The following is a 27,167-nucleotide window of genomic DNA, read 5'->3' on the forward strand; positions in this document are numbered from 1 at the left end:
GAAATAGCGCCCAACACGTGTAGCCGTGACGGGCGCTATTTCGAAGTTAGTGCCGCTACTTCGAAGTAGCGTGCACGTGTAGACACAGCTATAGTGTCTCAAAATGAAAACAATTAAAATGTACCATGAGCCTTCTAGTGTTTGCTTCATCTGTATGAACTGAATCTCCCATAGGAATTAAGCCACATGACTCAAATGCAGGAAGCAGGGGATAGAAAAAAAGCATGGTATTAAATTTTAACCACTCTTCAAATAATGATTTTTGAAATCAATATTGAGGGTCCAGAGCCTTTGGCTTCTCTAATTGCACTTGATTTCATGGCAGATGCTGTTGAGATGAAGTTTTACCTCTTATTTTTCACCCTAGCTAGCTGCATTCAGCAGAAGCATGTCTTCACTTTTGAAAGGTAACCAATTCCTGGTGCTTTTTGTAGTTTAGGGGTGGGGGTTATGGAAGGCTGTCTTTCTGAGCCAGAATATCTTTGACTGTTATAAGCAAACATTTGACAAAGATCTAAAGTGATCCATTACATTTTTAATTGGATGTATAGGTCAATATGATATATTGATGCAGAAGTCAATCAGATTAAAATATGTCTCCTTTGTAATCATAAATCTTATGTTTTTAATTATATTAAACCTATTCTTTTTTGTTCTAAGTGCAAATCAATTGTGTTCAGTCTGTGCTCTGGAATGCAGTTAAATGGCACACTTAAGCTTCATGGGAAAAATAATTTACTTCACTTGCCTTAAAACAAGGCCTTAAATGAATTACTTTTTGAAGTAGAAACAGAAACCATTTCTGTTTTCTTTCTGAAAGAGTTTTTATTGTTGTTTTTTTCCTGCTGTAATTCATTTTTGAATAACCATTTCATGCTTGTATGACATTTTAGAAGCAGCTTTATTGTTACCTATTGAAAACTTCATAAGTGGCCTGAAACCAAGAAGCTCAATAAAAACATAAAAAACATATGTTAGAAACAAGGCAGCCAAAGAGATTATATTTTCAAATGTTCAGTTGGTTTTAAAGTCTGAAATGCTGAGATATGTGTCAATAAAAAGATAATGCAACTTGTAACTAGACTGAGCAAACCTAGCAACAAAATAATCATGATTAAATAGAACCCATCATCAGAAGATATCAAACCACTACACAAATTTTAATGAATTAAACTGCACATCACTCTTATTTTGTGACTTTCACACGTTCACATTAAAATTTAATGGTAGAACTGGGAATATAAACCAGATCCAGGTCTCCTGACTTTAGGGTGACCATATCTCCACATTCCAAATACAGGACAGGAAGATGGGCGGTGGGGGGGAGGAGGGGGGACTCCTCCTAGCTCCACCAAGGCACGGGGAGCTGGGAACCTGGAGGCAGCTGCAGGTGGACTCCCATTTCCCCACATCTCTGGGAGCCAGGAAAGAGGCAGCAGCTGCTGGTGCTCCTCCTGGCTTCCCTAAGCCTCGGGGAGCTGGAACGGAGAAGGAAGCTGCTAGTTTTCCTCTCAGCTTCCCCAAGGTATGGGGAGCCAGAAAGCAGCCACACCCCGCCCCAGACCCCAACCTACCCTTAACTTTGTAGGGCCCTCTGCTGGCTCTGTCTCCCTGAGTCTGGAGAGCACATGAGTACGTGCTCCCTGGCCAGCAGCTGCACCTGAGCACGCTGCTGAGGGAAAAGTTTGCCAGTGCAGTGAGGCAATTAGCCTCTTTTTAAAAATAAGTCAGGGTGCCTCTCTGGCACCTGAAATACAGGGCTGTCCCACCAATATGGGACAGATGGGCACCTTACCTGACTTCTAGTCTTGTACCCTAAACACAAAATTGTTTTTCTTGCCTTGTTTTGTAATAATATTTTCCAGTGGTTACCTAAATACAGGTTAGCACTGGTTACACACATAGGGTGTGTCTACACTGGTAAGTACATTCGAAATCCAGATCGAAAGAGCAAGTTCTTTCAAAAGAACCCGCGGCGCATCTACACACACACGGCGCTCTTTCGAAATTAACTTCAGAAGAACTCCCCCATTCTTTCGAAGTCCGTCCTCCCTTCCAGAGATGGGAATAGCGCCCTCCTTCAAATGATTATTTCAAAAGAGTGCACGTGTAGATGCTCTGTGGCCTGGTCTTTCAAGAGAGTGGGTCCTCCATGGCGGCAATCAGCTGGCAGGTGGCGGCGCCACTCCCAGCACAAGTGGAGCTCTATGGCTCCAGCATCTGGCCGCGTTTCAGGAGGCAGGCTCCCAGAAGCCCTCCGGCAGGAAGCTGAGAGCCCACGCTGCTGCCCAGCCACTCCTTGTCATGACGCTTCAGCCAGCCCAGAGCCCTCCTCGGCGCCATGACCAGCGCCCCAACCCCCGCCCACACCAGGGACCCCCCCCCAAGGAAACAGGGGAGCCCTCCCAGGAGGGGCTCCAGCCCCCCAAGCGCCGGGCCTCCTCCTGGACCGGAGCCGATGTGTGGGACCTCCTTGCCCTCTGGCCAGACGAAGACGTCCTGCAGGAGATGGGGGTCCAGAGCAGGAACACGGCGGAGTTCCAGTGCCTCGCCACAGGCCTCACCGGCCGGGGTCTCCCCACCCGGACCCCAGACCAGGTGAGGTCTAAAGTGAAGGAGCTGCACCAGGGATACTGTCGGGCCCGGGACACGGCCAGGTGGTCGGGGAAGCGCCCACCACTTGCCCCTACTATGAAGACCTGGACCACCTTCTTGGGCCTAAGAAGGCGGGACCCCTGGCCGTGCTGCTGGACACAACAGTCCTGGCGTCAGAGCAGGAGACGGGGACAGAGGGGGAGGACTGTCCTGGACCCATGCCCAGCACCAGGTGCCCAAGAAGGCTGGACACCACCACTGATGATGTGGGCTCAAGCGAGGGGGCCCTCGTCATTGACATCGCATCTGGGCCGTCCAGCCAGGCCCCATCTGTCCGTACCTCGCCCAACTTCCTGGAGGGACCCACAGGTAGGTGGCCCGCACACCAGCCACCCCAGGACTGCGGAGGGGGCATCTGGTCTCGCCCAGGGTTGCTGCAGCACCCCCATGTGCCCCCCACCCCGGGGCCTGTGAACTCCAGAAAGCCATGTTCCCCAGGCCCAGACAGAGGGCACCAGGATTTCTTTGTGCTAGATGTTGTACCAACACGGAACAAAAAGAGAGCTTGCAGTCAGCGTTCCCTCTCAGCAGAGTGCTTGGGCAGCTGCCCAGGAGAGATTTGGGTGCCACCCAGATGATTAGCGGAGCACCCACAGCTGCCCTCAGTGTCCAGCATGTGTTTCTACTGGTGGCACACATCCATGCATGCCTTTGTGCACATTGCAAAATTTAATCTGCCCATGGATGGAAAAAAATGGAGGGAACACTGCTTGAAATCTATGTAGAAGACAATGAGAGCACATGGATTCAGATGAACTGATGAGGAATTATAACAGGATCTTCTGACCTGTGGACCACATGGGGTTCATCAGGGTTAGCTGCTGGTGAGCTGCCACATGGTTTATTTACTTGGGTGTCTGCAGGCAGAGAGCCCCGCAGCTCCGATGGCCATGGTTTGTCCTTCCCACACCACTTCCCACAGCTTCCATTGTCTGGGAGCTGCACAGGCCCCACCAACATAAGCTACAGGAGGGTTACCAGTCACATAATTGAATGCCTTTACCATTCAGCTGAGCAGTTCTGAGTCCATCTAAGAGACGAAAGAGATACAAATATACATTAGTCACTTGATTGTAATTGCACTAGGAAGCATTAAAATGCAGCAGCCCAGTCCAGGCACGCTTCATAAAGAAACCAGAGTAGACCTGTAGCTTCAGAAGACAAGCTCCTTTTCAAAACAGCTCCAGTCACAAGTTGTGCCATACACTTACCTTGAGAAGTGGGCAAGTAGCCAGTTCTGCATAACTCTGATTGATTCTCTGGCATACAATAGTAAAGAGGAAAGCAGGAAACTAGCACATTTTTGGTTCTGCTTGAGAAATAACAGTGACTGTGTGGAGCACGGCTACAAGCTGAAATGATAAATCACTTACTTGCTAGCTTTAGTCAGTTTCACAGCTAGACCTCTATCATAGCAATGGGCTGTGACAGTCATAAACCACAGATTAAAAATATATATTTTAAGAACCCCGTCACTTTCATTTTAAGGGTAATGTGAAATGGTGATGTCAGTCATTCTTCAAGAGCTTGTTTCATACACTGTCACCATCTCCATGGGGTTTCTGGGTCAACAGCTTCCACCCCAAGAAAATGGAAACGGGGCTCAGACTTGAATTGTCACCTCTTCCCATTCCCCCAGCTACTTATACACTAGGCATGTCAAGTCACTGTCACACAGATTCCTAAGCTTATCCCATTCTTGTTGAGTAACGATATAAAGGCTATGTCCACACTAAAGCGATCTGTTGACAGACGTTTCTGTTGGAAAAGAACCTCCAGAAAAACTTCTGTCGACGGATCGTGGCCCGACTGCCAAGCAAATCGAAAGAGTGATCTGGAAGCACAGCAGCCAGGTCTGCCCAGTGTCCTGGAAGCCATGTCTGTTGATAGAGGGCCTCCCGGAATGCCCACACTTACTTTCTGTCACCGGAATCTGTCAACAGAAAAGTTCTGCCCCATGGGGGAGTTGCAAGATGCTGCTGATAGAAGTGTCATGTTCAGTCAACTTACCATCAACAGAATGCCTTGGGAATGTGGACGCTGCACGTGTTTCGTTGACAAAACTCTCTAGTGTCGATGTAGCCAAAGATTAAAATTATTTTGACTCAGGCACTGCAACAGACAACAATATACTTGGGGCCTCAGACACAAGGCTTAGAACTTGGAAAACTGCCTGTGGAAACCATGGAGACTGCTGACCCTTGTTCTATATGTGCAAGAGAGAAGAGAAGTTATGCTGGGATGGAGTTGGAGAGTATTTATTCATGTGAATACTTGGCAGCCAAATAAAATCTCAGTTCACCCAACAAATGAGCAGGACTTGATCAAAACATGGCTAGTTTTGCAAAATACTTTTCAGAATTTAAATTGCATTAGACAAATTCATGTCTCAGGGATCACCAACCATCCAGGCTTTTGTTCCAACAAGCATACAATTGTTTTTATTAAAATCCACTGCTTTGCATTACATCTAGAATTTTCAGCTACCCTAGCCTTTAGTACAAATTACAACATTTAAGTGTTCTGTATGCAAGATTAAGTAGTACACATTTTAAAACAAGTGCTGGTTGGATTTAAAAAACCTGCATTATTGGATGCTGTCAAGAACTAAAGATGTAAGTCTGTGTCTTAGGTAATGACCTAACGTACCATTTGACTCTTTGGGGCTGTAAATCTCCATATTAATGCTTCAATCCAACCTCTGGCATCCCTGGTACACGTATACTATTACAAGCTTCTCCTAACTCCCTCTTAAAGAGGCATTCAAACCATCACTGTTCCGCATTCACAGAGGGGTTGAAGGTTATTCCTTAACTTCTAGCCAGCAGCATGTGTACATCTCTGGTCTGCTTCCCTTCCTGGTGCCTCCCTACAGTAGTGATTTGTAAAGTCCTGGGTGGATGTGCCCCACTGCCTTGTGGGTTATCCTGGGAAGGAGCAAGGCTAAGGGAGTGAACCCTGACAGAAAATCCGGAGGGGAGTCCTAAGCCGGTTCTGTGCCAACTTCTGTCATTGACCCAGCAACTCCTGCAGCTGAGCTGGTACCAGACGTAGAGGTTATCTTCTCCTTTGGACTATATCAGTAAAGCCGAGATGGGGACACTGGCATCTGGGCAGTCCAGGGTCCCCAAAAAAAAATTGCCCAGGCTTGCGCCTGGAGAGGTACTCCAGCATCGCTTAACAGCGTTGAACCAACATGGGAGGTAACAGATACCAGTTATAAGCTTTGATCGATAGTCTACGTAGACTGAAGGATGCTACTACTGCTGGGTGGATGTAAAATTGGTATCCCAACTTCTGCATTTGCATCTGCAAAAAGAATCCATGGAGATCTGTGTCTGCACGCCAATACCCATGGATATAAAGTGGGTAGCCACAAATTTGCAGGGTCCTGGACTCAAAATTTGTATCTGCAGCTGCAAAAATAAGCCATGGATAGCTGCACCCACATCTGCAGATGCAGATTCCCCACAGCTATAAAGTGGACATCAACATATTCGCAGAGTTCAGCTGATTTGGGTGAGGGACACAGTCGGAGAAAGTACACCTGGGTCTGAACTGAACAACTGAGGCACTAATTGGCACAACAGCTTAGCAAGCCACTCTGGCTATGAGTTTCAAGCAGAATGCTAAGTATCAGTAATGGTACAGAATGAGGGAGAAGCCTGTCAGTGGTATAGAGGGTTCCGAACCACTTGCAGGCAAGTAGATGGCAGGAGAGGGGAGAAAAGGAAGGGGTGTGTGTGTGTGTGAGAGAGAGAGAGCGAGAGAGAGAGAGAGAGAGAGAGGAGATTGGGCAATAGGAAGAAAAGAGAGCTGGAGCACTTTTAATATGTGTAAGGAAGAGTATAGTCCTATATTGTGGCAATCCAGGACACCATTAGGAGCTCACAGTCTGACCCCAAAAGGAAAAGAGAGAGGGCCAGTTTTTCTGCAGTAATCAGCATCCTGGGAACTATAAGAGCTAGCTGCAGCTTCCTAATCCTGGGACCAGATAAACATCAGCCTTGATGTCCTTGACAGTGCCTCAGGCTGCTCTGAATAGATCAGGTTGGCTCCAGACACCCCACAAATCCCTGGGCAGGTCTCTGCAACCTGTGGTTCTTTAAGGGGGTCTTTGTAGTTCCTGATGCTATAATTGCAAAGTAAAAAACAAAACAAAACAACAAACAGAAAACAAAAACAAAAACCCCTCCTGATTATTTTTGATGAACAGAGAACTTCTAAAACCTCAAAAATGAACAACTCATATCTAAACAGCAAACAATATGTGATCTCAAAATGTTAGCTAACTCCCCCCACCATCCTCCAGAGAAAGAAAAGGTTCAGGAGTGAAAGTCAGGAAGACAGTGGTACAAACACTCATGTAAAATGTGAGGAAGTAGAATGTGTAAAAATTTTGTGAACATCTTGCAGTAAACCTGTATCACATTACAGATCAGTGTGTGTATGCTGTTCTTAAAACAGGGGTTACAAAAAGTACGGTTTGACATTATTCATTGAGGACCATCTGATATTCACGTGCATTTGCAGCTCTTGAGTTATTGAGTTATTTTACCACATTGGAAAAAAAATGGCTCTTCTTGCTATTTTGGTTGCTGACCCCTGGCCTAGGGCTATGGGAGAACAGTGACAGAACTGTTTATTTCAATTTCTTACCAACTGCTGGTTCCTTCATTTTTGGGAGAGCCTGAGGCTTTTCAGCAATGTGAAGGGACCCAAGCTGGTGATAGAATCTGGCCCAGCATTTTCATTGTTGTACCTCCTTTGACTCCATCAGCACGCAAGTCAGACAAACAAGTTTAGACTGCTCAGACTTGCACAACAATACTTAATGTTTCCAAGCATGCACTCAAGCCTTTGCTTTTTCTGAACATCTTTTTCCTTTCAGTGATCAAGTTTTGTGGGCCCTCCCACGATCAGACAGACAAGTTGAATTCCTTCAGAATTTAACCACCAACTTTGAGGTAATCTTTTCTCTCTAAACCCTAGTCTAAATTGTGCTCTTAGGTACCCCAGCAACATTCCATTGGGAGGAAGATTTGGACCACCTTCTTATTGTCTAATGTTTACTGATTGAAATGAGCGCATTTCTCTGACTGGTAAAATTTTATCATATTATGTCAACCCCTCCAATTTTAGTTATGTGACTGATGATGAAGCACTGACATAAGATAGTTGGTAAAATCATTTGTCAAGAAGTCAGGAGTATAAGCTCATGCAATTTCTAACTGTCTGACTTCCAGGACCCCGACACTGAGAGCTGGACTTTGCAGTACATGGTTGTATTTTGCTAAAGCTAAGAGTTTAGATTACATCTATCCCTCAATTTGCTAACGTAACTCATTCCATGAAAACTGTTTGTAAGGTGAAAATTCATAAATCAAAATTGAAATTCCCATTAATTTCAATGTAAAAACATTCTGACTAGTTCCCAACTCCCCCAAAAAAATCATCCAATATTTTTCCCACATATGTTAGAATACTATACAATCATAAAAATGAGAACAGAGCAACTTTATTGGCTTTTTATGACATTTATTACAACTAGTCAGTTCTTAGCTAGCGGTGAAGAAGGTGATGTTGATGCAAGTTCCATGAGATCATCTGCATTACCATCGGAAACAGCACTGTAGTGACATCAACCTGCTTAATTTAGGCTGTATCTTCAGCTTTTGAGATTGGGGTTGAGGATCAGCTGATGGTGATGAGGGTTTAGGAGGAGGTGATGAGCCTGAGGGTTGAAAAAATGATAGAATTCAACTGTGAACTGAAGCCCTCTTTTTCCTGTCATACAACTTCTGATAGCATTGAATGGCTTCATGAATTTGTCACTTGCATGCTAAGTTAGTATCCTGTCTTCCATCAGAGGTCAATGCCAGGTGCTTCAGAGAGAATGAATGGAACAGGTGATCATCATCAATCACCCTCTCTCTCCCTGGCTATTATAATCTCATCTTCCCTCTCTATGCATTCCAGTGTAGCTAGACACTAGCAGAGGTAACACTGAGATCAGGAGAGAGACAATCTCACTAGACGCATTTCCAGCCCATGGTGCTGCATGAGCCTCCAGAAGCCAGGGAAAGTAAGTAAAGGGTGTCATACTAGACGGAGTGGCTCACAAATGAGCATACCAACCTCAAAAACAGGGCTGACACTCCAATCTGGTGGGGTATGGCTGCACTATAGAGTTATTCTGAAATCACTTATTCTGGAGTTATTATTCCAAAACTATTCCGGAATAATGCATCCACATTACAGGGAAGACCTAAAATTAGCAAAATTTATTCTGAAATAGTGTGTCCACACAAAATAGAGCCTATTTTGGATTAGAGCCCCTGGAAGCACTAATCCAAAATACTATGTCTACACAGCAGCTTTAGTTCAGAATAACCTATTCTGGAAGAGCTTATTTTGAAATAGTCACTCTTTTCTGTCTACACAGCACATGGGTGTTATTGGTCATAGAGTGAGGTTTACAGAATTTGAAATAATCTGCCTGCTACTTAAAAACAGTGGTTGCATTGTGTAGATGCTCAGAGTTATTTTGGAATAACTGGTTGTTATTCCGAAATAACTTTGCTGTGTAGACACACCTGTAGACAAACCTGTGTTGTGCTCTATAATTTGATTTCACCTACCCAGTAACAAGCGTGAACGCCTGGGTCGCTATAATATCAGAGATTAAGGAGAATAATTTTTCTCACTCCTCCTTGGAACAACCTTTTAGGTACTTGAAAACTGTTACCATGTGTCCTCCCAGTCTTCTCTGGCCCAAACTAAATATAAGCAATTCTTTCAGTCTTCCAGCACAGGTCATATTTTCATTTGTCCGTATCTTTCTTGAAATGTGGCACCCAGAACTGGACACAATAATCCAATTGAAGTCTAATCAGCCCAGAGTAGAGTAGAAGAATTAATTCTCGTGTCTTGCTCACAACACTCTTACTAATACATCCCAGAAAGATGTTGGCTTGTTTTTTGCAACAGTGTTATACTGTTGATTCATGTTTAGCTTGTGGTGCACTATGACTCCTAGATCACTTTCCCTAGTACTCCTTCCTAGGCAGATATTTCCTATTTTGAATAGTAACAGACAGGAAGCTGTGCTAGTCTACACATTATCAAAACAAAAAGCAGTCAAGTAGCACTTTAAAGACAAGCAACATAGTTTATTAGGTGAGCATTCGTGGGACAGACCCACTTCTTCAGACCATAGCCAGACCAGAACAGACTCAATATTTAAGGCACAGAGAACCAAAAACAGTAAGCAAGGAGGACAAATCAGAAAGAGATAATCAAGGTGAGCAAATCAGAGAGTGAAGGGGTTGGGGGGGAAGGTCAAGAATTAGATTGAGACAAGTATGCAGAAGAGCCCCTATAGTGACTCAGAAAGTTCCCATCACGATTTAAACCATGTGTTAATGTGCCGAATTTGAATATAAAAGCCAGCTTGGCTGCTTCCCTTTCCAGAACAGTGCGATAATTCTTTTTCAGTAACACACATACCTTTAGGTCATTGACAGAATGCCCCATTCCATTAAATGTTGACTTACTGGTTTGTGGATCTGGAGTGTTTTGATGTCTGTTTTGTGCCCATTGACCCTTTGTCTAAGGGAGTTAGAAGTCTGTCTAATATACAAAGCATCTGGGCATTGTTGGCACATGATGGCATATATGATGTTAGTAGAGGAGCATGAGAAAGTGCCCGTGATTCTGTGAGTAACCTGGTTAGGTCCAGTGATGGTATTTCCAGAGAAGATATGTGGACAAAGCTGGCAGCGGGCTTTGTTGCAGGGAAAGGTTCCAGTACTGGTGTTCCTGGGGTATAGACTGTGGCTGTTAGTGAGGATCCTCATGAGGTTGGGAGGTTGTCTGTAGGAGAGAACAGGCATGTCACCCAGGGCCTTCTGTAGTGTAGCATCCTAATTAAGGATAGGTTGTAGTTCTTTAATAATTTGTTGCAGTGGTCTGAGTTGGGGGCTGCAGTGGTGTTCTGTTCTTGGCTTTTTTGGGCCGATCTTGGAGTAGCTGGTCTCTGGGTATGCGTCTGGCCCTGTCAATTTGTTTTTTTACTTCTCCTGGTGGGTAATTCAGGTTTATGAATATTTGGTAAAGTTCTTGTAGTTTTTGGTCTCTGTCAGTTGGATCAGAGCAAATGCGATTGTACCTAAGAGCTTGACTGTAAACAATGGATCTAGTCACGTGTGCAGGATGGAAACTAGAAGGGTGTAGATAAGTATAGTGATCAGTAGGTTTTCGGTACAGTGTGGTACTGATCAGGCCATCCTTGATTAGTACTGTAGTGTCCAGGAAATGTATCTCTTGCATATTGTAATTGAGGCATAAGTTGATGGTGGGGTGTAGATTGTTAAAGTCTCTGTGGAATTCTTCTAGAGCCTCTGTACCATGGGTCCAAATCATAAAGATGTCATCAATGTATCTTAAGTAGAGGAGTGGTAATAGGGGACGAGAGCTGAGGAATCATTGTTCCAGGTTAGCCATAAATATATTACCATATTGTGGGGCCATGCAGGTGCCCATAGCAGTTCCAGTAATCTGGAGGTGTAAATTGTCCCCAAAATGGAAATGATTGTGTGTGAGAACAAAGTTACAGAAGTCAGACACCAGATTGGCTGGTATTCCTGATTGCTTGTAATCCGTCTTTATGTGGAATATTAGTGTACAGAGCCTCTACATCCATTGTGGCAAGGATGGCGTTATCAGGAACTTTTCCGATGTTTTGTAATTTCCTCAGGAAGTCGGCGGTATCTTGGATATAGCTGGGAGTGTTGGTGGCATAGGGTTTGAGGAGGGAGTCCACGTAACTGGATAGTCCAGTGGTAAGGGTGCCAACACCTGAAATGATAGGCCATCCAGGGTTTCCAGGTTTGTGGATTTTGGGAAGTAAATAGAATAATCCAGGCTGCGGCTCAGATGGTGTGTCTGAGTGAATGAGGTCCTGAGTAGCAGCAGGGAGTTCCTTCAGTAGTTGTTGTAATTTCCTTTGGAATTCCAAAGTGGGATCAGCAGAGAGAGGTCTGTAAAATGTGGTGTTAGAGGGTTGTCTGGCTGCCTCCTGTTCATAGTCTGACTTATTCAGGATGACAACAGCACCCCCTTTGTCAGCTGGTTTGATTATGATGTCTGGGTTATTTTTGAGACTCTGGACAGCATGGCATTCAGCATAGTTGAGATGGTGTCTCATTTGGCATTGTTTGTGTATAACGTCAGCCTGAGCACGGTTGCGGAAGCACTGTACGTAGAAGTCCAGACTTTCACTACGGCCGTCGGGGGAGTCCACATAGAGTTCTTCTTCTTTTGTTGTTGGTAGGGGGGGTCAAGAGAGTCAGACTGTTGTTCATAGGTGTGCTGGAAAAATTCCTTTAGATGGAGGCGGCGAAAGAAGGCTTCAAGGTCACCACAGAATTGTATTAAGTTTGTGGAGGAGGTAGGGCAGAAGGAAAGACCCCAGGATAAGAGAGACTCCTCTGCTGGGCTGAGTTGGTAGTTTGAAAGGTTAACAATGTTGTTGGTTGAGCTACTGTTATTGTGGTTGAAGTATCCTGAGGAATGAAGTAATGAAGAAAATTTATTCTCTTTTCTTTTTTGTAGAAAGAGGAAGTGTGTTTTATAAATATCTTGTCTGGCACTGGTAAAGCCTCGTACTGTGGGGTCTTGCGTGTATGCCTGTTCGTTGATGATAATTTCAAGTTCAGAGAGTTCACTTTTGATCTTTTTTTTTTGATTTCCTATTTTGTATGTGTGCAACTGACTGCTTCTTTCAAAGTGGAGTACTTTGAATTTATCCATATATAATTTCATCCTATTTATCTAAGATTATTGCTCCAGTTTGTCCACATAATTTTGAATGATAATCTGTCCTCTAGTGCATTTGCATCCCCTCCAAGCTTGGTGTCATCTGCAAGTATCCAGGTGCCCCCTCTATGCTATTATCTAAATCAATGTTGAAGATACTGAACAGAACCAGACTCAGAACTGATCCCTGATGAAGCCCACTCATTATATCCTTCCAGCATGACTGTGAACTATTGATAACTACTTTCTGGGAATTGTTATCTGGTAATGCACTTGCCTTCTAGTAGCACCATCTAGTTTGTATTTCCCCAGTTTGTTAATGAGAAGTTGATGTGAGACTGTACCAAACTCCTTGCTAGAGTCTAGATATACCACTTCTACTGCTTTCCCCATCCCTAAGATTGTTGTTACCTTGCCCAAGAAAGCTGTCAAGCTGGTTTGACATGATGGGTGCATCTACACTAGCTCTTTCAAAAGATCCCTGGAGCATCTATGCACAAAAAGCGATCTTTCAAAAGTAAATTAAAAGAATGCAGTGCTCCTTTTGAAAGCACTCCTCTACTCCTGTTTTAGGAAGAGAACCTTCTTTCAAAAGAAAACATGTAGATGCTCCTTAGGGCCCTTCTTCTGAAAGAGCAGTCCTCATGGCACCTTATGTTTCGATCCCTGGCCCGTTCTTTCAAAAGAGTGGGAGCTGTGTGGATGCTCTCTTTCAAAAAAGCAGATCACTCTTTTGATACACTTTTTTGTGTGTGGACACACCCTTTTAAAAGAAGTTCTTTTGGAAGAGATCTTCCAGAAGGGCTTCTTTCACAAGATCTCTATTGTGTAGACATAGCCCATGTGTTTTTGATAAATCCATGTTGACTGTCACTTATCACCTTATTATCTTCTAAATATTTGCTAAAGGATTCCTTAATTATTTACTCCATTATCTTTACTGGTGCAGAAATTAAGCTGATCAGTCTGTAATTTTTCCCCCCTTATTTCCCTTTTTATTGATGGCTACTACACTTTCCCTTTTCTGCCATGATACATGACTTTTCAAAGATAATAGATAATGGATGAGATACCTCCTCAGTCAGCTCCTTGAGTATTCTAGGGTGCATATCACCAGACCCTGGTGGCTTAAGTCACTTCCCTAAGTAATTATAAACTTCCCTTTTCCCTGTTTTACCTTCTGAACCTACCATTTTCACTGGCATTCACTGTATTATGTGTACAGTCACCACCAACCTCTTTGATGAAAATCAAAGCAAAGAAGTCATGCTCCTCTGCCATTTCCACATTTTCTGTGTTGTTTTTACCTAATCATTGAATAATGGGCCTACCTGGTCCATGGTCATCTTCTTGCTTCTAATGTAATGCTATGCCTACATTAGAGGGTTTTGTCAGCAAAATGGCCATTTTGCCAACAAAACCTGGGGGGTCCCAATTCCCAAGGCATTCTGTCAACCGACACCTGAGCCTTCTGCCCAGCCTGGAACCTTCCCCTATATTCTGGACCCATTATTTTGTGCTCACTCCAGATTCTAGGGTCCCCCACAAAATCTAATAGTCCTGGCCTCCAGAAGGATTAATCCAGCCCTACCAGCCCTCCTCCATGATTCACCTCCCTTGTCCCCTTCTTCATTTGTCCAGTCCTTTCTGAGCCCTGTACTCCACACTTCATGGGACTCCTCCAAACTCATGATCCTCCATCTAACCCCTGGCCTGGGTCAAGCTGTTCTTTACTCCAGAGAGTTCCTTGTGTGCTGCTGCCTGTGGGCTACCAAGCTAAGTGCAACCCTCCAGCAGCCTACCCCATTTTCCCCCAAGCAGCTGTTCCTGTTTCCCACCATAAGGCTCTGCCCTCCCTACCCCAGTCCTATTACTTGTGTTGTGGGGTGGGGAATATCTGAGACACAGCTTCCTCTGTCTTTCTCAGGCACTCTGAGCAAAGAGTGCATCAGCCTGACTCTGGCTTCTAACAACCTTGCCCCTCTTCCACTCCTCTTCTCATCACCCCAGGTGCTGCTGGCAGTGGTTTCTTTAAACAATCTGTTTAAAGAGCCTGCCCACCTCCTCCCAGCCTCTCCAGGTAGCTCTTTAAACAGACAGCCCATGTTTAATGGGACAATTAACCTGTATTTTAAAAAAAGGAGGGATGCTTTCCAGGGAGCTAAAAAAAAGGGACAGTACTGGCTAAATGGGATGGATCGTCATCCTGTCTATAAATAATAACCACTGAATACAGTAACAGCAAAGACTAGTCTGAATGGCATTAATTCCCCAAATACCTACAGGAAAAGCAACCTTCAAAAGACTTGAGGATTTGGATTTAAATAGTCAGCTAAACAGATACATTAAATTAATAATGTTATCTCATTAAAAGTGATGTTCCTGACTTTGTTCCTGATTTATGAATTTATATTTAACTGTTACAGTAAACTCTTCTTACCAATGCACTTCATGTTCGGCAATAGCATGATACAACAGCACAACATCAGAAACATGAAACTGTGACCAATGTGACCTAGTAATTTGTAGACATGTATTGTGCTTCAACTGTGTCAAGAAATTTACTAAAGGGTAAAGTGTTTTTTCTGTCCTTGTGAAAAAAAATTGTTCTTGGAAACTTTGTAGATTGTTCTCTGGCAACCTGATTCGGTGGAAAATATCATGAAGAATAAAGAAGTCCATTTCTATGTCAATGTGTCCGATATAAATGCCGTGAAAGCTCAGTTAAACCAATCCACCATCCGATACAAGTATGATTCTTTTTTCTTGCTATGAATATATGAAATTAGAAATTCAAGCCGACTAGTGACATTGCATTTAATAGTGGCTTATGCTCTTTGTTGGTCAGAGTTTGGATAGATGATGTTCAAGGAGTTGTCAAAAAACAAACTATGAACGACACAGTCACCCCTCGAAGTTCTGCATCCTATTATGAACAGTACCACTCACTGAAAGAAGTAAGATGCATTATATCTTTCTTGTTATTCTTATGCCTTTATTATTTATTGCATTAACTAGGGTTTAAATTTAATTTGATGATGGTGATATGGACTGTCAGATTGTGATATGGTCTGTTACATTACAGAGCTATAGGGGAAACAATTACAGTTGCATTGATTAACTAATAACAGGTCATCTTAATATAGTTCCTTCAATAAAGAAAGATCTCAACACCTTACAATGCACTACACAAGAACTGCTTTCCCCACTAATTAATTGCAGCCACCTCAGCCATGGTACAACAGTGCAGAAAGTAAATAATATCTTTTCAAACTAAAATCACAGGAAGAATTTAAAGTAGACACAATGTTATTACCTGAAATGACATTTGGTCAAGACATTTAGGTAAATGTTCACCCTGTCTACAATCATAACTTCAGTGTCTTCTGTCAATATAATTCTAATGGATCATTCTGCAATTCACCTAAATAGGCATTCGGTTATTTATTTCTACCCAAATTGCCTTAACGTGGATTGAATTGCTGTTCACTTCAAAGAAGTCATCAGTAAGAATAATGTCTGAAGTTCATTGAAAGCACAGTCAGGAAAAATGCAAAGGAAGAAATATGGCTTTCTTTCTTGCTTAATATCTTTTCTTCTTTGCTGATGCAAAAAAGATATGCTAGATTATCTCTTGCATGTTTTAAATCTCTACTTTTACACCTATGATTTCTGTAATTCTTTTATACAGTTCTGATAATTTTTACTTTGGACAGAAAAATGTGCTTGTAAACTGAACACTCTACAAATGATTCTGCTTTCCTGAATCCTAAATGGATATTAGCCAGCAAGGAAGAAATATTCACAGTCTGTCCTGTCAACCTGTTCAACCTGTATAGTGTTTCCAAGTATCCTTAATTTGGCCCTTTGTGGGTATGCGTGAGGCTGGAATCTTCAGAGATTTAATCTGGTAAAATCAAAGAAGTCTCTGCTGAGTATGTGCAAACTGATTTTTTCCACATTTGGCCATATTTGGGTAGATTTTCACAGAGATGCCCAAACCAAAGGCACATCCTCGACACAAAGGTCAGCCCCTGCCAAACTGAAAATCCCTAACCGGCCTGGATGGGATTACTGGGGCAGGAAGTGCGCAGGTGGTGGCAGTGGCAATCACAGGGGATAACCATCCTGTGGCCTCTCCACCCCACCACTCACCATGTGGTGCTCTGCTGAGTCCTCCAGGCCCACTGAGCCCCATGGGAGCTGGAGTCCTCTCAGCCACCTGTGGAGAAGCAGGGCTCAGCAGGCCAGGAGGCTGAGGTGGAGCACTGCATGTTGAGTGCTGGGGAGGTGGGACGAGACCACAGAGAGGTGATCCCCTGTAGCTGCAGCTTCTGTCCACTGCTCAGCCCTCACCCCAGGACATACTCCTCCTCCCCGGCTGAGTGGGGGGATGGTGTCTTTGGGCTGAGCAGGAGGTGTGGGGGATCTTCAGGCCGAGAAGGGGGTGGGGTGGGGCTGCCTGTGGGACAAAACCAGAGGTGGCTGGTGTGGAGGAAGGGCCAGCTGGAGAGCTGAGGGTGTGGAGGGGTGGGGAGAAGGGCACAGTGCGTTGTGGGTGGCGGTGATTCCATACTGACAAAAAAGAACCCCCCCAGAAAAAATTCCTATGCATGGGCCTGATTAAATACTGTATTAATAGCTTTATTAACAGTTTCCACACATTTTCTAATTAAGCTATAAAATGAAGGGCCAGCAAGCGGGAAAAAAAAAGTGAGTATTTCTGCTCCAGCTATCTTTATGTCTGGTGAGCTAACAGGTATTCAAGCAAGCTGTCAGAGTCTGTTTTTCAGTTTTCATTTAACTACATGAAAATGCATGCACAAATTAGCATAAATGTGTGTGCACATCAGTAATGGGGCCTGCATTTGGTTGACTAGAAGTGTAATTCTTCATTTGCATATACAATTATTTGATTTGTACATGCAAATGAGGTACACAAATATGCCTATATTTTTCCAAACACCTAATTTTGAAAATAAGGTTCAGAAGAGTTGACTTTTTGACCTGTTCAATTAATATTTCCCCATTAAAAACACTTCTGAGGCTGTGTCTACACTACGAGACAAAAACAGAATTTCAAGGTGTTAGCTTGATATTAAAATGTGACAGTCTTTCACAATTAATATTGTTAACTCGCTTTATTGAGCCATAATACCAATTACAAAATATCGATATTATGGGATGAGTATAGCATCAAATTTGAATTTAAAATCTTGAATCAAAGCTAGCATGGAAGCATCAGGTCCTTAATTCAAATTTATTAGCCTCCAGAAGTGTCCTGGCTGTATCCCACAAAGCTACATGGTGACCCTCCAAGTACGGCTGCTTCATTGCGCACTGCTGTCTGCTGTGCAGGAAGAAGGTCACAGCAAGCCCATGAAGTTTTGATTGAATTAGAATTAGAATTTGAATTGGAATTTAGCAGCCCAGCCCTGCAAATATAAAGGGCATCCATTATGAAAAAAACCCTTTGCCCATTGTGTTGCACTGTATCAGGAGCCATCGCACCGCATAGGTAGCAATTTTTGGTAGCCCTGTATTGCAATCATGAGCATTCAAGGTAGTGATCTGATTACAACTTCTCAGGCTCACAAGAGAGCCCCAGCTTGGATCCACCAGGAGATTCTTGATCTTATTACCATCTGGGGAGACCAATCAGTGGTGAAGAGACTTTGGGTGACCAAGAGAAACATGGCAATCTATGATCAGGTGCCACATGAGATGGCTGCCCGAGGTTACTCTGGGACTCTATGCAGTGCCAGGTGAAGGTTAAAGAACTCCATCAGGCCTATCAAAAAGTCTGGGAAGCCAACCAGTGGTGAGGGGCAGTTCCACAGACCTGCCGCTATTATCAACAACTGAACATGCTAAGGGGGAGCGACACCACCATGGAGCCTGGACTGAATTATGACACTTGTGGAGGCTCTGGTATGGATTATGGGGTGAGCCTGGAGGACCAGGGTGGCCCGGAGGAAGAGGGCGATGGAGAGGTGGAAAGCAGCAACAAGTAGGGGACAGAGGAAGTTCTTCCAGACAGCCTGGAGCTCTTCACCATCAACCTGGAACCAGTTCTCTCCACAGTGGGCCCCTCCACAGAATTTCCCTCCATGCTGGGCCCCTCCATGGTGATTCCCTCCCTGCTGGTCACCTCCACGCTGGTCCCAGAGCCCCCAGGAGCAAGCGATTTGGGTGAGTATTTATTTTGCATGCTAGAAGCAGGTTGGGGGTGGGTATAACTATAGGGTTGTGTATAGGTACAGGTTTGCTAGCTGTGGTTCTGTGCCCCTCAGAACAGCATGTGAATGTTTCCTGGGATGGAGTGCTTCTCCTGGTCGATGATCTCCTCGAAGGCCTCATCCAGGCACTCCTGCATTTTTTCATGAGGTTCTTGGGCAGGCCTGACGTGTTGAGGCTTCCATGGTAGCACATCTTGCCATGCCAGGCAACCAGATAACAATCTGGTGTCAGGGTGCCACACAGCATTTTAGCAAATTTTCCAGGCTTTTGGTCACATGGCAGGAGTAGCTGTTCTTTCTCCAAAGCTGTTAGTTTTAGAAGGGTGATGTCTTCATTGGCAACTTGCAGAGGCACAGGAATTTGATTTTTTTAAACATTTTCTGCCCCTTTACATTTGCCTGCAGCAGCCAGTGGGTGCTCCATTCCCCACTCCACAATGAGGTTTGCAAGCTCTGTAGGGCTTTCCCCCTGCCATGTCCTTTTCCAACCATCATTGCTTTTCCTTTTTCAGGACACCCCTATGCCACATGGCTGCCAGGCTCTGCTGGGCTTTTCCCATCCCATGTCCCTTTCCCCCAGCATTTCTCTTCCAGCATTTCTTTTCCTTTTTCAGGACTCCCCGCTGCCATGTGGCTGCATTTCCCCTCCCATGTCCCTTTCCAAGCACCATTTGTTTTCAGTTTTCAGGAATCCCCCAACGTCCCATGGGGATTCCTCTGCTGTACTTTCCCCCTCCCATGTCCCTTTATATGCAGCCTTTCTATGGAGTATTTATCTTTTTTTTTTTACATTATTGGTAGTGTACATCAAACTCCTCCCCTGCAGCTGTCCATTTTTCACTGTCACAGCACACCCGCTCAGGACCCCTGGTGGCTTCCTCTACTTTGCAGACCTCCCTTTCCCTGCAAAAGAGGACAATTGCTTATGTCCAGAAAGTATTGTGATGAATTGTGAAATGCATGCCTACTCTCCCATCCTTAATAACCCATGTGTCTTTCAAAAATATACGTTCAGTGAAAGTACACAGGAAGACCCATTCATTGAACTTCAAAGCACGTTATATAAATTGTATATTAATTTTGACCTTCGTTTCCCAGACCCTCTGCCCAGCGCTCTAGAGAAAAACCAAAGACAATGAAATGCAAACAAGATCTGATCCTCCAGCATATGGAAAAGACTGAGGCAGAGCACATGAAGCTGACAAAGGATGGTGCTCAATGGCATCACAGTACAGCTGAGTGGCATCAGACTCCAGTACAATTTAATGAGAGAATGCTTGATCTCCAGCAACAGCAAGTGGCAAAGATGAATGAGGCTGTGGCAAAGCAGACTGAGGTCATGTCAAAGCTCGTAACAGTCGTTACTGAGCAGTTGGAGGTCCTGTACTCCCTGCTGTAGCTGCAGAGGGACTCTCAACCCAGCAGTGCAGCAGGTGACACCTGCTGACCAGAGTCCCCTGAGGAGAGGTCACCCACCCCCGTCGTCATGGTCCCTGCATGCGGGGAGGGAGGGCAAGGCTACCCTTCCTCTCCAGCCCCAAGGGCCACTGCAAAAGGACCCTTGAGAAGGTTTCTTTTCCCAGTCCCCTAAACCTCTCCTCCCCCGAAAATAAAATCATTCCTTTCAGCTTGGTGTGATTTCTTGCCATGCAGGAGTGTGGAGCGGGGAACACAAATCAAACTAGGTGGGTTGGGGGAGGGAGGTTCTGCAGAGGGCAGAGCTGCCCACTGATACTCCCTGGTCTGCAGGGAAGCGGGTGGGTTGGGGGTGGGGAGGGGACTGCTGAAGGCGCAGCTGCCCACCACATGCATTCTACTTATTGCAACTTAAACCCCTCCCACCAAGTAAAAGCATTCATTCATTACATCATGGTATGATTTATTGGCACTATAGCAGAGAAATACATCAGTAGTATGTGTGCTACAGATCATTCATTAAGCTGTTTTTTAAAGCATCCCTTATTGCTGCTGCCTGAGTGTGGCTACTGTTGATGGTTGTGTAGGCAGCTGCAAGTAAGCCCTCCTTATTGCCTCCACTTCAGAGGTCCAGATAGATGGGAAAGTCTCCCACCTTGATTCACGTATGCTGTGCAAAATAGCATGCGCTGTAATAACAGTTGGGACATTAGCTTCAGCAATGTCCAAACGTTAATAAACATCTGAACCTCACTTTTAAATGCCCAAAGATGCATTCCACCACCATGCTGCATCTGCTCAGTCTGTGATTAAAGCTTTCCTTGCTGGGGTGCAGGGCTCCTGTGTAGGGTTTCATAAGACAGGGAAGCAGAGGGTAAGCAGGGTCACCCAATATAACAATGGGCATTTCCACATCACCAATCTTTATTTTCCAATCAGGGAAAAAATGTCCCATCCAGAAGCTTTTGATACAGTCCCGAATTTCAGAATATGCGCACATCGTAAGTCCTCCTTCCCCAGCCAACACTGATGTCAGTAAAATGACCTTTGTGATCTACCTATCCCTGCATCACCTGGAAAAGTACCCCTTTCGATTTAAATACTCTGAGGCCAGGTGGGCTGGGGCCATGAGGGGCATTTGTGTGCCATCTATTGCCCTACCGCAGTTAGGAAAGCCCTGGGCAGCAAAGCTATCCCCTATGGCCTGCACATCTTCCAGGGTCACAGTCTTCCTGAGGAGATGCTGACAGATTGCATGGGCCACCTGCATCACCACAGACACCACTGTAGATCTGCCCACCCTGAACTGATTTGCCACTGACCAGTAACTGTCAGGCACTGCAAACTTCCACAGTGTAATTGCCACTTGCTTGTGAACCATTAAAGCTGGCCTCATTTTTGTGTTGCTGCACTTCAAGGCAGGCGCCAGCACATCACAAAGTTCCATAAAAGTGGAATTGCGCATGTAAAAGTTCTGCACCCACTTCTGGTCATCCCAGGACTCCAAAACGATGTTGTCCCATCAGTGTGTGCTGGTCTCATGAGTCCAAAACTGTTGTCCACTGTCAGCAATGCAGTCAGGGCAACCAGCAGCTCTGAGTTCTTGGACCGCAGTTGGGAGATTTGCTCTTCCAAACCATCCTCGTCATCATCATCAGCAGCAGCAGCAGTACTATAAGGATAGCCAAGCATCACTGATCTTTGGAACTGAAGGATAAATTGAGTGACAGCTGCTCTAGTTGCTGAAATTATCTGTGCTATATGTTGGAGCATTTGTGGATCCATGCTTGCATTGGAATGCCACAGCCGGAAATGGAGCAATTTCCAGTTATTTTTTCACATGATTAGTAAAGCAGTGAATTCTGGGACAGCGCTTGGAATTCTGGGATTCCAACATGGAACACCCCCAAGGAATTGGGGCAAAAGCACTGTGGGCTAGGGACCCCCAATGCAGTGCTTACGCTGTCAAACTTGCACGAGGCAATGGGGATGCAGAGATTCAATACAGAAAAAAGGTGGGTCATGTCATGTTAGCACTTTAGAAAAATCACTTGCACTGAAGGGGAAATCTCTCATTAACGTCAGTGAGAATTTCTCCTGTGTATGGAATGACTTTTAAACTGAAATTATATTTGCTGACTAATCCACTTCATCTATATAGATCTATTCTTGGATGGAAGATATAACAGAGATGAATGCTGATCTCCTGCAGAAAATATATATTGGATCCTCATTTGACAAACGCCCCCTTTTTATATTGAAGGTACAGTTATGAATTAATGTGCAGTCTTTTTCCTGTAATAATTTGAACTACAGGTGCAAGTTTTTGACAGAGAGAATTTTTAAAAATGGTTCTGGTAGCACAATCTGATTTTTTTAATAGAAAAATGTGGGGGTTTTGTGTTTCTATTTCTTTTTTTAGCTGTGCAAATGTTCCATTCTGCTCTTCCCAAAAGTAAACAAGGTGTCACTGAACTTTGGCATGCATAATGGGTCAAATACTGTTTTCTTTTGGAGTATTGTAAGTCAGTTGTGTTACTGGACATTTAAATTAGCGTGAGATCACCATTCAGCCCAGTGTCTCCTTAGCTACATCTGCACTAGAGGGTTTTGTTGACCAAACCAGCATTTTGTTGACAAAACTCATGGCGCATTCACACTAAAAATGTATTCTGTCAACATACTGTCAACAGAACTTGGCACTTTTGTCGACAGCCTTCTGCCTCTTCCCCATGAGGCAGAACGCCTTCCTCTACAGAACCTGTCAACAAAAAAATGCGTGGATGCTCCGGGGGCCCCTCTGTCAACAGACAGGGCTTCCAGGTCACTGAGCAGCCCTATCTGCTGTGCTTCTGGTTGGCCATTCTGTCAAGAGAGTGGCCAGGCAGTCCGCCCACTCTCTGTTGACAGAGTGGATCCACAGAGCGATCTGCTTTCATGCGTGGCCACAATCTGCCAACAGACATTTTGTTGGAAGATCTCTTCCAACAGTAACTTCTGTTGACAGATCACTCTGGTTTAGACATAGCTCTTGTGAATGCCATGCAATGGAGAGCACTTTATTTTCTTGTCTCTTTCTTCTTTTTGTTTACTATTCTCTTTTTATTCTCATGTGCCATTTCAACGTATATAAAGCTATAAGAAAATGGCAGGTTGCAGTTTTTTTGAGAAATTTATAGTCATCACTAGTAGTTTTTTCCTAGAAAAAAGGGTGCCGGAACTCAAACCACAAGCCTCCACCCCCAGGCTTAACACCCCTCCCCACAGCCCCAAACCACCCCCAGGCATAACCTCCCTGCACCCCCAGCCTCCCTGCTCTAAATGAATGGCCTCCCCGAGAGCCAGACACTCCCAGAGCCAGGCTCACCCAGCTCTAACTCAATGCCTTCCCCCAGAACCAGGAACCCCCAGTCCACCCAACTGAATGTCCTCCCCCTTCCCCAGAGGTAGGTACTTCCAGCCCCCCCCCCAACTTAATTCCCTCCCTCTTCCCCAGAGACAGGTAGCCTCAGCCCCTGAACTGGCCAGGCACCCCCAGTTACCCCAACTGAATACCCTCCCCCATCCCCACAGCCAGGTACCTCCAGCCCTCCCCACTCATCCTAAGTGAATGCCTGCGAGTTACTGACCTGGCACCACAGAAGCCACCCCAAATGGAGGTGCGCTGGGCTGTTGAAGCTGTGCAAGTGCCACGCCACCTCCGGGACTGCACCAGGCTGCAGGTGCCAGGGCAGCAGGAGCACAGGAGCCACATTGGGACTGGAGGAGCCACATGGCTCCCAGCTGGAGCTACGGATGCACAGAGCAGGAGGAGGGGCACTCTGCATGCGTGGCTCTACTGAGCCGCATTTCGCCACCCCGCACTGCTGCCCTGTTTGCCACCACATGGCAAACAGGGAGCATAGCCCAGCTGTCTTCCAAAATGGTGGCTGCGCCAGGCAAAAAGTGCCGGAACTCCATTCCACAGCATTCCAGAGGGAAAAACAGCCCTGGTTGTCACATGTTTGAGGGGTGTTGTGGCCCTGTGCACCACATTGCAATGACACTCTCTCAATTTTGGCCCACTGCCCTTCTGTCATGCCTGCTTTTGGGACCACAGTAGGGAGACACCATGTGTCTTTTGTGCTGCTGCCCTGTCTTGGAAGGCTCCATACCTTGGAAGAAGGTTCTGGAGCTTTTGTGTTGGTGTGCAGCCAGGGCTGATGTTACTTTGGCAGGACACAGAGGGGGCCTTCATTCCTCATTAGAAACTCGTAGGGGGTAAGCCTGAGACTACATCTCCAGGGGAGTGTGTGCCTAGTGTCATGTTCACACAAAGACTGCACCAACACCACAACTTTAGCCAAGTGGCCACTACTCTTGAAACAAACAAACAAGAAAATCAACGATTTTCTTATTGCCTTAAACATGCAATATTCTTTTGCCAGCTTTCTAAAAGAGACAGAACACCAAAGAGTGCCATATGGATTGACTGTGGTATCCATGCAAGGGAATGGATTGCTCCTGCTTTCTGCCTGTGGTTCATTGGACATGTGAGTAGATTTCATCACAGTATTTAAAACAAAATCCCTTGTGTGATGGGGTGTGGTCACATACATCCTCTTGGGATTCTTCCCCAGTGTGTTGAGCATGCCACTGACATCCACCCTCTTGCTTTCTGGGGCTCCCCACTACCCTGTCTTGCTGGGTGAGATCCTTTGGTCTCCCCCAGACAAGGCACAGAGTTGGGGATACTGTCCCCTACCCTGCTGCAGAGCAATGCCGTCACTGAACCACCTCAGCGCTAGGAGGATGCAATTTTAGGCCATGGCACCCAGGAAACCAATCCTCCAAAATAATCAAACCCCCAGACACATCCATCTTTCTCAGTGTAAAAGTTTTACAGGGTGAAAACTCATCAAATAAGCTCCCTTTATCAATGAATGAGAGATATGCACAGCCATTCCCTGCCCCCCCAGGAAACTCTTATTTACACTGGGTCTGATAGTAAACAAAACTGCTTTTATTAAGTACAAACAACAGGATTTAAATGATTGCAAGTGAAAACAGACAGATAAAAGTAAATACTAAATTAAAATGAATAGAAAACACATAGTAGTAGGCATAGGCATCCTTCAGTCTGCATAGACTATGGATCGCGCCCTTTAAAGTTTCAATTGAGGACTTCATTTACAGCGTCTATTGTGACTATGAAGACCCACACGAGAGTGACAGTCCTTGCTGCATCTCTTGCAGATGTAGTGGGTGTCTGGCAAGTCCTTATTGTGCTTTCTGTGCGCTCGCTTCTCCTCTGCTAGCTGTCTGATCTTCATCTCGCCTTTCTGAAGGCCCTTGTGTATAGAAAACACAGTTAGTTCCAATTCACTAATAAATGTGTTACATGCAAAATCTTATCCTAAACAGCTGTTTTTACTCCACATATAAACTTCAAGTCAAAGATGATCTTTTACTGTAACTTGGATCTCCAGCCCTACAAAGCTTTTTGTTTCCTCTTAAATCGCTTTTAGCAGTTTCACAAACCAGCTGAAGACAAAGAGTCGATAATTCCCCTTGCTTAAATAGACTTTCCCCTGGTGTGAATCTTTCGTTTGGCAGCCTCACGCTCCCCTTCCATGGAAAAATACCAGGTTCAAAATGGCTTTCAGTGCCAGGTGGTATGTCTTTATAGATCAAGCACTTTTTGGACTTACAGGATAAAAAAAACTGTTTACAATTTGTTTAGTTCACTACCAAGTCCATTGTCTTCCAGGGTACCAGTAATGGCTCTCAACAGCACATTTAAAACAATAACCAGACTTACACTTCCCATTTCTGACTTTACATACAGGAATGATACCTGCACAAAAATAGGATATACAGATTCAGCAAATTATAGTATTAAAGTTGATAGGTTACATTAGGTATTTTATTTAAAGTGTCTTTCAATTACGCATATTCATAAGACAACTTCCTAGTCAATTTAATGCCACAGCACTGAAAGAAAAAGTGTTTTTGTTTTATATATAAAATTTGAGATACACATCTCCTAGAATGGGAAGGGACCTCAGGAGGTCATCTAGTCCGGTCCCCTGTCCTCTTAGCAGGACCAAGCACCACCCCTGACATCTATTTGCCCCTATCCCCAAATGGCCTCCACAAGGGTTGAGCTCACACCCCTAGGTTTAGCAGGCCAATGTGCAAGCCACAGAGCTATCCCTCCCCGCTCATGGTGCTATGAGCTAGAAATTAAAGAGCTCAGTTCTTATAGCAGATATAACAATAAATTTTTCAAAGCATCAGACCAAGTCAGACGAAGTCTTTCACATTTTTTGACTGGTCAGCAGTGGAGAAAACAGATTACTATATTCTAAACTAAGCCTATGTCTACACTTTGAGCTGGAGACGACATCTCCTGCTAGCTCTGAGCAAATGTGTTAAAAATAGATGTATAACTGTGATGGTGCAAATGGCAGAAGGGGCTACCTGCCCTGAATATGTGCTGACACCTCAGACAATATCATATTCTGGGCAGCCAGCTCCTCCTATCACTATGACTTTGTCACTTTTATTGCACGAGCTCAATCAGAGCTAGCATGGGTAAGTCTCCTCCATATTGAATATATCCCTCCAGCCTGACAGTACAGACATACTCTAAGAATGCATTTGAGTGGCACAGTGCAAACCTAGGGTTACCCGACTAGAAGGCAGAATAGCAGTTTGTTCACCAAGAAGAAGAATGGTATATGGAGAGCAAAGGTATCTGAATAAACATAAGGATATAATTTCAGCCTTCATTTAAAATGAAATCAGTGTGGCTGCAGAATTAGCTACAAATATGTTAAGGAGTTTAAATAGAAAACTCAAAGGATACCATGGGAGTTAGGTGCTAAAATATCTTTGAAGGTCAGTAGGATTTAGGCACCTAATTACATCAAGCCCCACCCTTAAACACCCCCTAAGGAGCTAATGCTGATTAACCTCTTGCTGTTGGTTTAAATGATGGCCAGCTGTGCAGCTGTCATGCCATTGCAATGCACCTGTAACATCTGTAAGAAGGTA

General features: G+C 44.6%; 1 protein-coding gene across 1 annotated transcript in view; it reads left to right on the plus strand.

Annotated features, from left to right (window-relative positions):
- Positions 1-255: 255 nt before the first annotated feature.
- Positions 256-27,167, plus strand: part of CPB2 (carboxypeptidase B2) — a 41,879-nt gene continuing 14,967 nt past the window's right edge. Inside the window, exons 1-6 of the mRNA XM_074988097.1 lie at positions 256-407; positions 7,547-7,622; positions 15,100-15,224; positions 15,323-15,431; positions 22,291-22,392; positions 24,557-24,661. Of these exons, the coding sequence (XP_074844198.1) occupies positions 256-407; positions 7,547-7,622; positions 15,100-15,224; positions 15,323-15,431; positions 22,291-22,392; positions 24,557-24,661 (669 nt within the window). The remainder of the gene's footprint in view (positions 408-7,546; positions 7,623-15,099; positions 15,225-15,322; positions 15,432-22,290; positions 22,393-24,556; positions 24,662-27,167) is intronic.

The sequence above is a fragment of the Carettochelys insculpta genome, chromosome 1, assembly GCF_033958435.1.
Source record: "Carettochelys insculpta isolate YL-2023 chromosome 1, ASM3395843v1, whole genome shotgun sequence".
NCBI lineage: Eukaryota > Metazoa > Chordata > Testudines > Carettochelyidae > Carettochelys > Carettochelys insculpta.